Below are 14,566 nucleotides of genomic sequence, written 5' to 3' on the forward strand. Positions count from 1 at the left end.
TAACAAATGTGAGATGAGTGTATTTATTCCACTTTTGTGATTTGCACATACTGTTCATAAAATGGTTTTCACCTACTTGGCCTTTTTTTTTTTTTTTTTAGTTTTTGTGATTCTACTCACCATAAAAGTAAATGTCACATTATAAAATCCTCCTGCGTGCAGGTTTAAAATAATGTATTATGTGTATAAGAAACCAAAATTGCTGAAGCTAAAACAAGCTTTGTGTGAGGCTTATGGAAGTCGAGGGTTAAGTTAATGCTGCAAAATGCACTCAGTGAGGTTAATGAAGGAAACGTGATGCATCCAAATGGAGTGAACACCTAAATAGTAACCCGTTTGTACTGAATTAACTTTTAACTTTTCTTCCTTTTATATGTACATGTGTATATTTATTCATTTAGCGTTCGTGTTTTGGGTTTTTTTGCAAAGATTGTGATGAACAAAACTGTGTTTAAATTTGGAAGTATAAATAACCTGCAATAAACTCCATGTATTTTAAAGTTGCATAACAAATGTTTACATGTGTACAGAGCAGGTGAAAAAATTCAAAGACTGTAGAAATTCAAATTCAAACATGTTTATTAGAAAAAGAAAAAAGATCCTTGTGCAAACAGAAATTACACCTCTTAGAAAGAGGAGATGATGAGGGGGATGATGTAATCAAGGTGGTGGTTTTGACATCCATCTCATCTGTGGGGAGGAAAAGAAAGCCTCAGTCATTTCACAGTTGTTAAACCTTAAAATCCTGTTTGTTTGTAATTATTCCTCCAGATTTTTAGTAGTGCTCAGTGATCAGCCATGAACTAGGATGGAACAAATTAACTCTATATATGTAGCCCAATAACCTTTATTTCTGTGCATTTTCCTTTATTAATGACACTTACTGAAAACTGTAGAAGAGACTTTTCTTCAATAATAGAATAATGTAGCACTGGCAGCACCAAAATTATACTAACTAAATGTAAAAGCTGCCATACTATAAAACAGTTATAGATGGATTTGAGTCATGTTTTTTAATACATGGGGGTATACATAATAGAAACACAATAAAAAGAAAAACTGAAAGAACCTGCTTTTGTCCAATTTGTTATTTTATGATGATCAACATCAGAAATGACAATGTTAAAAGAAAAAAACGCAAACAGTGTCTGACCTCACTGACCTCTGCAGTCATACTGTACAACTCTACTCCTGCTTCTTGGGGTTATTCACAGCAACGTAGTGGTATAACACCACTAGCAGGAACAAGGAGACGCCAAGCATGTTGGCAAATATGGCCAGCTGCACGTCTGTCACCATTCTGCAAAAGGACACAGAGGCAAGATTAGGCAGGTGCTGGGGTGAAGAAAAAGTGTGTTACATCAGTGGGTAGTAGGAGAAGAGGCATTTTCAAAAGGTTAAAATAAAGTCATGTTTATTTTGTATATTCTGTGCTTATTTTTACAGCTTTGGCAGATATCTGAATGCATTTCAGGACCTTTCACCAGTTTCAAATAAATGTCATTCTCTTTCACTAGCGACTTGAAGGTAAGGCATGACAATTATGTCACAAATTAACACAGAAAGTTGGGAAAAAATGAAATAGTAGCGAGATCATGCACAACTTCATGTAATGTTACAATTAAGTGCCGACATTTTGCACGTTGCCGCAGTTTGCATATTAGGATTTTTATGTGAATCAACAGAGTGATAATAACAGATAGGAGTGATCGGATAGTTTCAAAATAATCCGCCAAATTATCATATTTTAGTAAAATTTCTAAGTGGACAATCAACGTAGCTTTAGCGATGCTAAGCATGCTAACTACTAACACCCCCACGAACTGAACTAAGTAAAATAAGTAACGTTTCATATTATATTTCAGCAAAATTACAAATTTTATCCAAGTGCAATCACGTTTACCAAATGTTATCACTCACATTTTCTGTTAAATTGCTTTTTAACTCCCGGTTCGAGCAATACTCCAGCTCTCCAACAGCAGGTAAGCGCAGTGACGTTTCTTCCGGTCAAAGAGGAAAGCCACGTCACATCTAGGAGCGCCATAGAAGCTGTTTGATTGATGGAGTTGGTGAGCAATTAACAGGAGTCAAAACTGTTTCCGGCACTTTAAAAGTTATTTTAGCATTCTTTTTTATCAGGTGAGACCACAATCACCATACCATAGTGGAAGAGGGACCCAGTCAACAGAATTTCATGGAATTTTGTGTGGTTTATTTTTTCAGGGTCCTCCAGGCCTGCGTGGCGGTAGTGAGCTACTGTTACCTTTAACCGGGAAGGGGGTTGCGCTCCGTAGGAGTGGCCCCTATGGTTCGACATCGCCTCACCCGGCGTAAACGAAGGCGGCCAAGCTAGATGGTACTTGAACACGGCAGCTAACATTGGAGATTTGCATTTCCAAAGGAAGAGATATTTAGTTATCTCGTCTTTGAGCCAGACCCTACCGCCATGGCTCTTTACGAATATGTCACTCAGGAGCAGCTTGCGGGCTTCGACAAATATAAGGTATGATTTATAGGTTACAATGGCATGCTAGCCGCTGAGCGGACAGGCTCTGTACGTTTAGCAGCTAGTTGTCACGATCTGCAGGGTGCTTCCCCTGAAAAATGTGTAAAGGTACTCAGAGTTTACGGAACGATACCGGATGTTTGCCATTTTTCCTGTTGAAAATAAAAGCCGCAAAGTAGCTCATCTCATATTCACCAATGGTACGTTTTTTGTTTGAAATTTCTGCTCGGAAGTGTCCTTATTTTCTGTATTTTACTTTACATTTGGTGCATATGCGCTAACAGCTAGCGACTCCTCTCTGCTTATGTTGTATTTGAATGGAGGCTTCTTTGCTTTGACAGCACAATTCAGAGACTTTATCTATTTCCTTTTTATTGGACTCCAGCTGTTAATATTTTTTTTTATTTCAGCCACTGTAAGGAATAAAACTGCTAACGAACACCTGTAATGGTAGCGTGGAGAGGAAACCATTGAACTGGATCCAGTAGGATATGAGAAACAAAGAAGCACATTAAAAACGTCTAAATTAATTGTAAAAAATCCTGGGGTGTGCAACATTGTCTTTTGATGGGTTTTGAACGGAATCACACTTTGTGTTTGCCAACTAATAGCATTTTAGTTGTTAGTTAATTCCCATAAGGATGCGCTTCACTGGGCTATTACCAGTGCGCTCATCTGTAAGGGCATGGAAGTCATGGAGTATTTTAAGTAGTAAGTTGATCTTTGAATATCTTCATTTTGTTAACATGTGCTATAACATTACAACTTTTTCTATATGTTTTGCATTATTTCAGTCAAGTTTCTTCTTCCTTTGAAACCCTAGTGTGGGTACTCAGGCTCCTTCCTAATACCTCATGCTTTTAATGCTTCAGACTGAAGCAAAAGCAAGAGTCGTCATATATCTCTGATTGTCACAAGAAACCATTTTTTCCCAGTTTTTTCCTTGTAAGTGGCTTCCCCTGTCTAATAGCAGCCGTAACCCAAGCACTGGTTTCTAGCAGGCAGCAGAGAAGGACAAATGAGAGCAAATGAGGGGATTGTGGCTCTCCTTGAAAACAGAGGTTGCTTTCTCAAAAGGGGAATAAAGATGCATATAGATGAGCTTTAAGTGGGAAGAACACAAGAGCGTGGAGATTGCTCAGCTGATCAGTTCACTTTTTTTTCTGTCACTCCACTTCTCACATTCATTTGTAACAGGTCACAGACTGCAGGGCCACCTTAGTTGGTGTGAAAGTGACATACTTGTGTATCTGTTAATGCACACAGACTATGATTATAGTGCCTGTTTTTCCATGTATGGTTATAATTAATCACACAGGTGATTACACAAACAACCTATTATGTCATCACATATTATAATCATCATTATCTGCAGTGAACACGCTGTCAGTATTGCAGCAATAGATAAACATTTTCATATTAGGTTAGATAAATCATTGTGTAGGCTTGAGTGAGAGCACTGTGTAGTAAAATTAGCCTGTGTCCTTAGTTGGCTGTTGCAGTATTAAGTGCTGCACTGTATTCACAGTGAACTTGGAAAGTGAAGACTGGGGAGCCCAGCTTTTGTAAGAACAGTGTATTTAACAAAAACAAAGCAAAACAAAAAAACAATAGTTTTGTGTAGTCCCCTAAAAATGAAGATCCCACCCTTCTTCCAAGTATCTAAGAGTGACAGTGTGATCAAAGTCTATCGCAGGAGATGGGTGTGCCAAAGGATAGATATCAAAGATTCAATATCTACTCCTAATAGGAAAGCCTACTAAAATAAAACACACAGTCCAATGCAATATAGCTTTTACATTGGGTCCTACAATGGAAAAAGGTGCACACTGCAATCAGTTTTATTCTTATTTAGTATCAAGACGGTCCAGTTAACAAGGCAGTTGCTTTGCTTTATCTGCAATGAAATGCAGAATTAAAGACCTGTTTGTGATCACACCTCTGTGCCTCTTTGCAGTACAGCGCAGTGGACTCGAATCCCCTGTCCATCTACGTCATGCATCCTTTCTGGAACCTTGTTGTGAAGGTGAGGAAGACCCGTCCAGCTTAATGTGTCAGTTGCAGGCTACATCATTAATGAGATTTCCAGCCGTGTGCTGTGATACAGTAGCGAGGCGACCTGATGCATTACCAGCGCGCATTTTTCTGCCAGTGTCAGAACACATCAGTCACTGATTGTAATGGTTTGTTTTAGATTTGGGAGGATTTTTTGTTGTTGTTGTTTTTAATGCTGTCATTTAACCAGACAGTCATTTGAAAAGGTTCATATTAATATACATAAATCTTCTATTCAGCACTACTAATTAAATTCCAGTTATTCAATATGCCATTACTATGATGAGAAAACTGTGTGTGAGAGCTGAGTGCCATGATCATGAATTGTTGTTCTCACAGCCTCTGTTTTTTTTTTTTTTTTTCTCTCTCACTCTTTTCTCAACAGTTTCTACCCACATGGTTGGCACCAAACCTCATTACATTTACAGGCTTTATGTTCCTTGTGTTGAACTTCCTCATGTTGGCCTTCTACGACTTTGACTTCAATGCATCTTGTAGGTCATTCACTTTTTCCTTTTTCTTAAACTGGGGAGGGTTGCTCAGTTTGTTTTCCCTCAAACAGACTAGACGTGGGTTGAATCCATCGCTGTTGTCTAGAGTAGGAAGAGAGATTCAGGCATGTGCAAGTTTGTTTATGGAAGGCAAAGTCTAGCGATCAACTGCCTATGGTGGCTCATGGTAATCACTAACCCGTTACGTCATTAACACAGGCAACAACACCGAGGGAGCTGTTCCTGTTTACATGCCCAGACTACATCTCTGTATTGCAAATAAGATACTCTGCTCTGGCGTGTCTGCTGTCCAATCTAAGTGGTTACCTTATACACACATAAATGAAACACTCATGGACAAAAGGCTGACCTCTACAGTCAATAAGAGGGCCGGTCAGGATTTTATCTGTCAGTACTGAGCTCTTAGAGGAATAGCTAATCCAAACAGTGCACACATATTAACAGTTGTCCTAAAATATTGACTTTTTTAGATTGGATAACATTGGTCTAGTGAGTGGAATCAGTAATGTGGAAAATTACTCTAGTCTAAGTTTTTCATGATCTCCGTGTGTCGTGCCATATACTCACAATGTTTGTTTCTCAGCTGCAGGATACCAACACGTGCCTAGTTGGGTCTGGGTTGCAGCGGGGATCTTCAACTTCTTAGCCTATACACTTGGTGAGTTCTGACCTCTGCAACTCCATGTGGCTTGTTTTTATTTTTATTGTACATTTTTTTCCCCCTTCTTACTCATGGGAAGTAGAGAAACTCACAGGGAAGTGCAGTGCCCCTCGAAAGCTTAAAGGCCCCTATTCTGTTTTTGTTTCGGATGCTTACTTTATAGAATGAGGCACGCAGACACCTGTTTTTCTGGATTGTTTATATGCACTCATGTTACATCTCATAGCATTACATTTTCATTTTTTAGAAGTATCTCTAACTGAAATCATAAAAGTTATCAGACTATTTGTAACTTGAATCAGATAAAGCTGCACTTGTCTGTCTAAAGCTATGCATGACATCCTGGAGGTATGTGTATGAAATATAAGGGACCAACCACCATTGCAACAACATTATAAGAGTAAATATATTGCACTCCCAATTCTGATATCTATATATTTTATTTAAAAAAACAAAACTTGAAGGAAAGCATATTTGAAATAAAATTGTTGTCTGATATTCAGTATGATGTGTGGTTGTCAAGGCTGAAAAAAAGAGACGTATCTTCTGACAAGTAGCAAGGTGGGGGAAATCCAGGCTGGAAAATGTCATTGGGGAAATAGGTTTCAGTACATATGGCTGCCCACTTAATAGCTATAACATAAGTACAGTGGTCCCTCGCTATAATGCGGTTCACCTTTCACGGTCTTGCTGTTTCGCTGATTTTTTGTGTGTGCAATTTTGCATGCTTTTAAAAAAACAACCAACAACACATTTTTAAACAGCGCATTGTGTAATGTGTTCTGATTGGCTGTAGACCACTGTCAATCAATCTCGTGCCGTGTCTCTTGTACAGTACAGAACACGTTCAGCTTGTAAAATTTATCTAAATCTTTGATCGCTAGCGGTGTGACTCTGAAGTGCTGTATTGTATGTTTGTAAGTTTTCTCCAACAAACAAAAAAATGTCGATGAAACGTTTCGCACCGTCAAAGGCAATCACGGGTGCCTTTGGTGTTATTCTGTAACACTGGACTTATTTTTACTTTTAGAGTGTTTAAACCATAAAGAAAAGTGGGAAAATGTTCATGCCTGTCGGAGTAAAGTGTAGAAAGTGTGTAGTGAGGGGTTTTACAGGCATAAAACATCTATAATAATTGTAAAAAAAAAAAGTTAGCTACTTAGTGGATTTCACCTACCGTGGGTTATTTTTAGAACGTAAGTACCGCGATAAACGAGGGACCACTGTAATTGCCTTTTGTTAAATTCTCCCAATTCTGTTTGGTCTTTGGGCTGAAGGAAGGACAATACTCGGTGTATAAATGCTCAATCAACAATCGTTTATTCCGTACAATTCAACACTTTATGAGCCGAGACCATCCGGAGGAGAGATGAGCGCGGGAAGGTGTCCGCCTGATCTTGAAGTGTCTGAGCGTTCCACACATTTATGTTATGACCTTGGCTTCCTGTGCAGTATGTTCTGTTCTTTTCTAATCAGACAAATAAGGTGATGACTCTCTGAAAACAGTATTTCTTATAACTCAGCAGTATAATGCATCATAAAACAATATCATTCATTCACAATAAATGAGCAGTCTAATGTAATACAAATCAGTTTAATAACTGTGATAGTTATCACCTCTTCAGGAGAATAATGCAAACTAAAACTACATAATGATTTCACAATCTTTAATTAGGGGTCTAACGTGGCATAAGATAATATAATAATCTCACACTTTGAAGCAGCTTCATTCCCTGACTGTAGAGAAGGGTCACACTGCAGCATCCTGAAACGTAAGCCATTCCTGCTAGACTGCAGAGTTAGGTTAGAGTTGAATCCTCTCTCCGTTTCTTCTGTTTGTCCTGAACACCATTAGTGAATGACTGATAGGGCTGTTCGATATAACGATATGTATCGGATGACGATATAAAAACGTCTATCGTTTCATTTTACGCTATTGTTTGTTTCGTGGTGTCGCAAAATAAACTTTACGGCAATATTTTTCATCATTTTGATGCTCACTGTAGTGGCTATATTAATTTCTTAAAGTTCTCTCTTTCTCTTATATTTAATATAACCACACTACGGACGGACAAGCGCTTGTTTTTATGCGTTGTTGTTAGCAACAAGGACCGTAAAATCACCGCGTGTCCACTTGTTTATTTTCCACATAAACGTTTCACAATAAAGCTCAAGATCCTGTTGAGACTTTTCAAAATAAACTGAATCACGTGAAAGATGCAGAGTATTTACGGATGAGAAGCAAAAAAGAGCCGCCAGGTGCTAAAAAATAAACCTTAGACTCAAACGTTAGAGCAGGCTTTTCCCCGCAGCACGCCGTGTAATAAATACTCACAAAGAAAACGGCGGCTGTTACAACTTATGTCTAAAAATGTATCGTTTCATGCATCGGTTAAAACATTCGACTCCAGGTACACGACGCCCAGCTGGAAACACTTCACGCAAGTCGAGCTGCCCAAGATTCACAGAATTTACAGGAAATGTTACATTTTTGTGATTTATATCGTTATCGGACGATAAAATTCTTATATCGGGATATGAGATTTTGGTCATATCACACAGCCCTAATGACTGATGACCTCAGTAATCACTGCGTGTAACATTAAATGTGAACGTTTAGACATGAACAAAGCCTCTTATCTCTGGGCATACTTTCAGTTTTGACTTTCTCATTGCAGTTTATGATAAATATCTTTTTATAATTGTCTGTTGCTCTCCCACTGACATGATCTGTGTTAGTTATACTGATCCCTTCTTATCTATCCTTCCGTCATACTCTGTGAACCATTAAAGTGAAGCAACCGTGATGTTTCATGTGAGGCTGTGCTCCTGAGTGAACTGAATGAAGCCCAGCTGTGTTGGTGTAACAGTGAAGTGGGAAGTAGGAATGTTGCTCCCTTTGACCAGTTATGCTCAGCCTTAGCTGAGCAGAGATGTCATCATATATACATATCCCCATAAACTTGTACTGTATGTGCTGATCTGTGTCTGTCTGTGCTTTTTATAGATGGTGTTGATGGCAAACAGGCACGTCGCACCAACTCTTCCACACCGCTAGGGGAGCTTTTTGACCACGGTCTGGACAGCTGGGCCTGTGTCTTCTTTGTGGCCACTGTATACTCTATATTTGGGCGTGCGGAGAGTGGTGTTGGTGTGGTCACACTTTTTTACATACTGTGGGTGGTGCTGTTCTCCTTCATACTGTCCCACTGGGAGAAATATAACACTGGCATCTTGTTTCTGCCTTGGGGATATGATATCAGCCAAGTGGTAAGTTTTTGGGCATTTGGTTGATTGACAGTGTGAGACACTACTCTAGACTTCTAAACATCTGTCTTGTGTCCTGTCTCCTTGCAGACAATCTCCCTTGTTTACTTGGTTACTGCTGCTGTGGGTGTGGAAACCTGGTACCAGCCAGTTATTTTTCACCTTCTCTACAGAGACCTCTTCACCTTTATGATCATTGGTGAGCTGTGTTTAATTACTCAGTTACTGAATATGTTCATTCATTAGCCAAAGCAGTGAAACTGAAACTAATTTCTGCTGATTTCCAGCTTGTTCCTTCACTGTGACCTTACCTATGAGCCTCTACAACGTCCTCAAGTAAGCACAACTTATATCAGTTTAGATCATATTTTCTTTTTTCTCTTGCCTTTGCTAATTCTGTTCTTAACTGTTTTCCCACGGTGCTTTTGCAGGGGTTACAGGAATAACACACTGAAGCACAGCAGCCTGTATGAAGGTTTACTGCCTTTCCTCTCGCCGTTTCTTCTGTTTGTCCTGTCCACCATTTGGGTGATCTACTCTCCATCCAACATCCTGGTGCTGCAGCCCAGGATCTTCTACCTCATGGTGGGGACAGCTTTTGCCAACGTCACGGTAAGTGTGTGATTTTTCTTTTTCTTTTTTTTCTTTTTTTTTTTTGTGTTGTTTTTTTCCTTCATCTCTGCAATGTAGTTTCCTCAGTCAGAATTTCTCACTAGAATTTCAAACTCTGTACTGATACCCAGGAAAATACTTGATACCATTTTCTATACCAAAGATTTCATTTGTGTTTTTTCAACTTGTCAAAGATAGATTACAATAGTCCTGGTCCATGCACATGTATTCAGCTACAGTCCTGTTTATTTCATATGCTTCTGGTGACTTGGCTGGGTGATGTGAGGAAAATGTAATATCGTGATATTTTTCGGCTATATCGCGATACACAATATACATCGCAATATGTCTTGAAACCCAGTGCCCCCGAACCAGTGCCCCCGAATCAGATTGCAGAGTTTAAAACGGTCTTAATTTTGCAGTGGATGACTTTTGAGCTGGTGGAAAGTTTTCTTGGTACTGCTACCTTTTGCGGCAGTAGTTTTACGGCATGTTTTGCAAATTACAGCATTATGTTCAACATCCTCCCACTATCACCATATTTTTCCTTATCTGCTGGTATATAGACACGCATGCTCAGCACAGTGCGCGGGTAGAACATTTTCTGGTTTGGGGGGGGGTTAATGATGCATTCGCAGCATGTGGGAGAAAAGAAAATTTAGAGTGAGTTACATTCAGACAGCTTAATAATTCCATGGCGACTTATACTGGATGGTTACAATAAAGCCATTTTAACCATCGTACGTGGAAAAACTTGAGATACATCGAGTTTATTCGATGTATCGCCCACCCCTACTTGGCACCGTATTTTTCTTTCTAAAATGAGTTGTTAAGGTGGCCTGCCACTGTTTCTGTTTAGCTGCTGGTGAACTTCAACTCAGGACTTTTCAACTTCAGTGTGAGACTTTAGGAGCAACACAACACTTTTTAGACCCTTATTGTGTTTTTCTGTTAAGTAATGCTGTCTGTTAACCTCACAGAGGGGCAAGACTAATAGCATTTGCTGCCTAACTCCCACAATAATGTTATCCTTTTATCAAGTAGCCACAGTTACTAGCTGTTGCCTTAGCCATCTGTTAAGTTATGGTTTAATGTGACTGTTAAAACAGTATATAGGCTAACAGTAATGTGTATGTCAGCCTGGTTAACATTTATGTTTAATACTTGAGTGTTGGTGAAACAGTAGCTTTACTGACCTCATGGAATTCCTCAGAAATAGAAGGGCGTCGGTCTGTAAGATGCTGAGTATCTATTTTAGAAAATCAAAAAACAAACGGGTACTATCGTGTTTTTGGAAATCAAAACATGCCATACATATTACTTTTGATGAAGTACATAGTTAATGCTTTTTCACGTGTTTTTTGTGAATGTGTTTGTCTTTCAGTGTAAGTTGATTGTGTGTCAAATGAGTAACACACGCTGCCAGCCACTGAGCATACTGTTACTGCCCATGACAGCGGTGGTGGTGTTAGCCATCACCAGGGTCTTCACCAACGAGACGCTTCTGCTTTATTTGTGGACAGCTGCTGTCGTATTAGCGCACATACACTACGGCGTGTCTGTGGTAAGAGCACATATGCAAAGAACATGTTTGATTCCCTGCTGTGCAAAGAGGCTGCAGCTGTTCCAAAGACAAAGATGTGTTTGTTGCTGTAGCTCTGCCTTTATCCTGATTACCAGCACTGCAGCAGTGCCAGTAACACGCAGCCAACTGAGGCTAAGAAGACACTTAAAAAGCCCCCCAAAACAGTGATTGTGTTCATTTAGATCAAAACTTATAGACGTTAAACCACCAAATTCCAAAAGGTCTTCATTTATGTAGCCATTTTATACATAATACATCTTACTGCATGGCCTGTATAGCTGTAATGAATAATGCTTCTGTCCTATATGATTTAACTTGGAGAGAAAATGTGCATGTTAAAGAGCAATGGCCCAAAACCTGAACCCTGAGGAGACCAGTAATTTTCCTGTTCCTAAACTTTGCATTCAATGCAAAACTGAACTGAAACAGAATATATGAAGGCCTTTGAATTTGAATTAACTGCTGTTTTTACCTTTTTCGTTGCTAGGTAAAACAGCTCAGTAACCACTTCAACATCTTTGCCTTCTCCCTCAAGAAGCCCAACAGCGACTGACAGGAGGAGGAACGAATCGGCTTGAAAGGAGCAGAGGTTTAAGCTTCTCTCCTCCTCTGCTTACCGACACTTCACTTTCATCACCGCGGAAACTGCATCCCCTCCATCCATGACAACACTGCAAGTGGAAAGGACTAGGGTTTTCTTTTTCCAGTGTCTTCAAAAACACACAGTCACTCTGAGCACGCACGCTCACACTTCCCCTAACCTATCCACCAACCAAACTCTGGTGTCAGCGGTGTGGTGGGCCCAGGGGCTCTGGCTTCCGTCACTGATGATTGGCCAACTTGGTTGAGCCAATGAGGTGCAATTGTTTCCTACGGAAATGTGCTTCAGTCGCGAGGACAGGAGCCCAGACGAGCCATGCAAAGATAAACACTCGCATCGTTTGTTCTGCTATCTTTCGTGAGGGCCCTCATTGTCCCAGCGCAGTGCCCAGACCGCCCCCCTCTTATATTGTCCATAACAAGTCAATGCCTAACCCTTAACCGCACACGTTTCTACTCCAGGCCTCCACCTCACACAGCCTGTCTTCTAAGTTCCGACTCAAAGTGAGGAAAGGCAGAAATTCCCCTCACTTATAAGATAGATGTACAAGCTAATTGACACAGGAAGATGCATTATTCTGTTTTAATGCAGATGAATAAATACTTTGTGGCAGATATTTGATTATAGACACAGCCACAAACACACACACGTGTACTCTTAAAAGTATTATGAATGTATCGTATGCCTTGGGGAAATGCCATTTCAGTTTTATTATATTAACAGGAATGCCTCAAGTAGTGTTGTTCTTGAACGTGACCAAACCATCAAACTCTGGCCACATGTGGCTCCACAGCTGGGTCCAGTGTTTAAGGTTCTGTCACCTTTTTTTTTTAATGAGATGACTTATATATATAAATGGTATGTGTCAGGGGGATTTGGGGCATCCTTTTTTTCTAACTTAAATGAAACTGTAAAACATTGTACAAATTTCCCTCTGAAGTTCACTGTCTGCGCTGTCGTCTTAGAACAGAGTTGACTATAGAGCAAACCCAGGTGACTTTTACTAACTTTCCACTTTGACCTCTGAGCACTGGCTTCCCAACTCTACCTACTATCTGAGGTGTCGTGTCTTCATGCTGATTCGTTCTTTTCTTCTTCTTTTTTTTAAACACTTTTTTTAAAACTGTGTTTTGGTTGTAGTTTTTAACATTTTTTAACATACATCACGTCTTTTGGGGGGGGTTTGATTCAACTGTTGCTATGGCAATGGTGTGTGGTAAAGTTGCGCAGCACTTGAATGAAGAGTGGGTCCAAAAACCGCTAACGGAGCGGGCTCACTCTGAGGGAACAAGTCGTTGCACGGGACACCGCGAACTCCACAGCACCGCCTGGCTCCGTGGTCCCTCCTCGCACTGATACTGTCAGCGCCTCTATTTTTGTTTTTTCTCAGCAGTGTGTCTGATAACTTCTCGTTGCTTTTTCCGGTCCTGTAAAACACTGTTCCTCTCTTGTGATTGTAACTATGGATCCAGTGTGATAGCCATTCAGTCATGGCCTCGGTACTTGGATTTTCATCAAACTGGTTTTTAAAGCATGCCGAGAGAAGAGGGGCAGGCTTGTTGTAGTTCAGCTCAGGTTGTTAGTTTCACCAGTTTGAGCTTCACCGTTTTTGAAAACCAGCCAAACCAGAAGAAAACCAGTATGTATGTAAAGTTCTTGTTTACTTGGGGTACCTCAGTCTTTATTGAAAGGTGGGACAGGAAGAACCAATAAGCTGAAAATAAAAGGACAAAACTCAACACTGAATAAGAATTATAGGAAAACCTTGGACTGGGCTCAGGAACAGTCAGGCCGGTCAGGAGTTAATGTTTGTTTGTTATCTGACTGAATACGATTTACAGTCACAGTAAGCATCATCTCTTTATACAGTCTTCTTTATTTTAAGGATACATAGGTAACATGCACTGGGGATATATAAACAACGCTGGTATCATCTCTGCAGTTTTACCACTTGTGCAGAAGTTTTGTACGTAAACTGTTACTGAGCATCACTGAACACTGAGACCACAACACAACCTAGTTACTGTCCCTGTATGGCTGGGAGGAACATAGACAGCTAAGTAGGTGATTGTGATTCGCAGTACCTGTTTTTCAGTCATTATCGCATTATAACAGTTGACACTGATAGGACAGTTTTTGTTTTAATAAATGATGTTTATGGAGCCCCGCTTCATGAAGTAGATTGTAGTAATATGGCAACAACTGTGACTGATTTAAGCCCGGCACAGTGAGCTAACTGTGTCTCTGGTGGGTTTGTGCACTGTCTGGGTATGTACAGCTCCATGAGTACATGTCTGTTTAAGTATGGGTGTATACGCTGTATGTGTGAATATCTCTGTAAATACATATTATTATTTCTTCTTCCTTTTTTTTTTTTTTTAAACTAAGTGGGATTGTTGACTGTCTGACAGTTCGTGATGGGGTGTGATGCCAGTCAGCAGCACAAAACACAAAATGGTCTATGGAACAGTGTTTAAATGTGTCAATGTTAAGGTTTTTTGGTTTTGTTTGTTTGTTTTTAACAATTGTAGGATTTTATTTTTTTTTATGTGTGCTGCTTTACCAGCTGATGAGATCACCTCCAGGTCTTTGGGATCCTGTGGAAAGGAGCAGTAGGATTTCCTCTCCAGGTTGCAGACACTACAAACTCAATCCAAACAGGGAATTCATATCAGAGAAAATGTTATCTGGGATTTTTTAAAATTATTATTTAAAGAAGGAAACAAAAAATTGTCATGCTGCTTCCTTAGCAAGTCTTAACCACCCA

General features: G+C 39.8%; 2 protein-coding genes across 3 annotated transcripts; one reads left to right on the forward strand and one right to left on the reverse strand.

The window, feature by feature from the left end:
- Positions 1–582: 582 nt before the first annotated feature.
- On the reverse strand, positions 583–1,996 carry ost4 (oligosaccharyltransferase complex subunit 4 (non-catalytic)). 2 transcript variants are annotated; one of them, XM_085373209.1, is made up of 3 exons: positions 1,921–1,996; positions 1,163–1,300; positions 583–690 (listed from the first exon to the last, which is right to left on the reverse strand). In XM_085373209.1, the coding sequence occupies exon 2, from the start codon at positions 1,297–1,299 to the stop codon at positions 1,186–1,188; it is 114 nt and encodes a 37-aa protein (XP_085229335.1). In that variant the 5' UTR covers position 1,300; positions 1,921–1,996; the 3' UTR covers positions 583–690; positions 1,163–1,185. The 2 variants fall into 2 exon arrangements, with proteins under 2 accessions (XP_085229335.1, XP_085229336.1); XM_085373210.1 differs by having other exon boundaries at positions 1,154–1,300.
- A 321-nt stretch (positions 1,997–2,317) lies between these two features.
- Positions 2,318–14,054, forward strand: selenoi (selenoprotein I). Its single transcript, XM_085372325.1, has 10 exons — positions 2,318–2,503; positions 4,464–4,532; positions 4,947–5,055; positions 5,657–5,731; positions 8,742–9,004; positions 9,092–9,200; positions 9,289–9,337; positions 9,433–9,613; positions 10,998–11,177; positions 11,686–14,054. The coding sequence occupies exons 1-10, from the start codon at positions 2,447–2,449 to the stop codon at positions 11,791–11,793; spliced, it is 1,200 nt and encodes a 399-aa protein (XP_085228451.1). The 5' UTR covers positions 2,318–2,446; the 3' UTR covers positions 11,794–14,054.
- Positions 14,055–14,566: the final 512 nt, after the last annotated feature.

This window comes from Diplotaxodon limnothrissa, linkage group LG15, assembly GCF_057381915.1.
Source record: "Diplotaxodon limnothrissa isolate DT_005_m linkage group LG15, D_limnothrissa_male_GT1.1, whole genome shotgun sequence".
Taxonomy (NCBI): Eukaryota; Metazoa; Chordata; class Actinopteri; order Cichliformes; family Cichlidae; genus Diplotaxodon; species Diplotaxodon limnothrissa.

What these genes read in the sequence shown, in the direction of transcription:
- ost4 (XM_085373209.1), bottom strand. Translation starts at nt 1,299, where the DNA reads ATGGTGACAGACGTGCAGCTGGCCATATTTGCCAACATGCTTGGCGTC.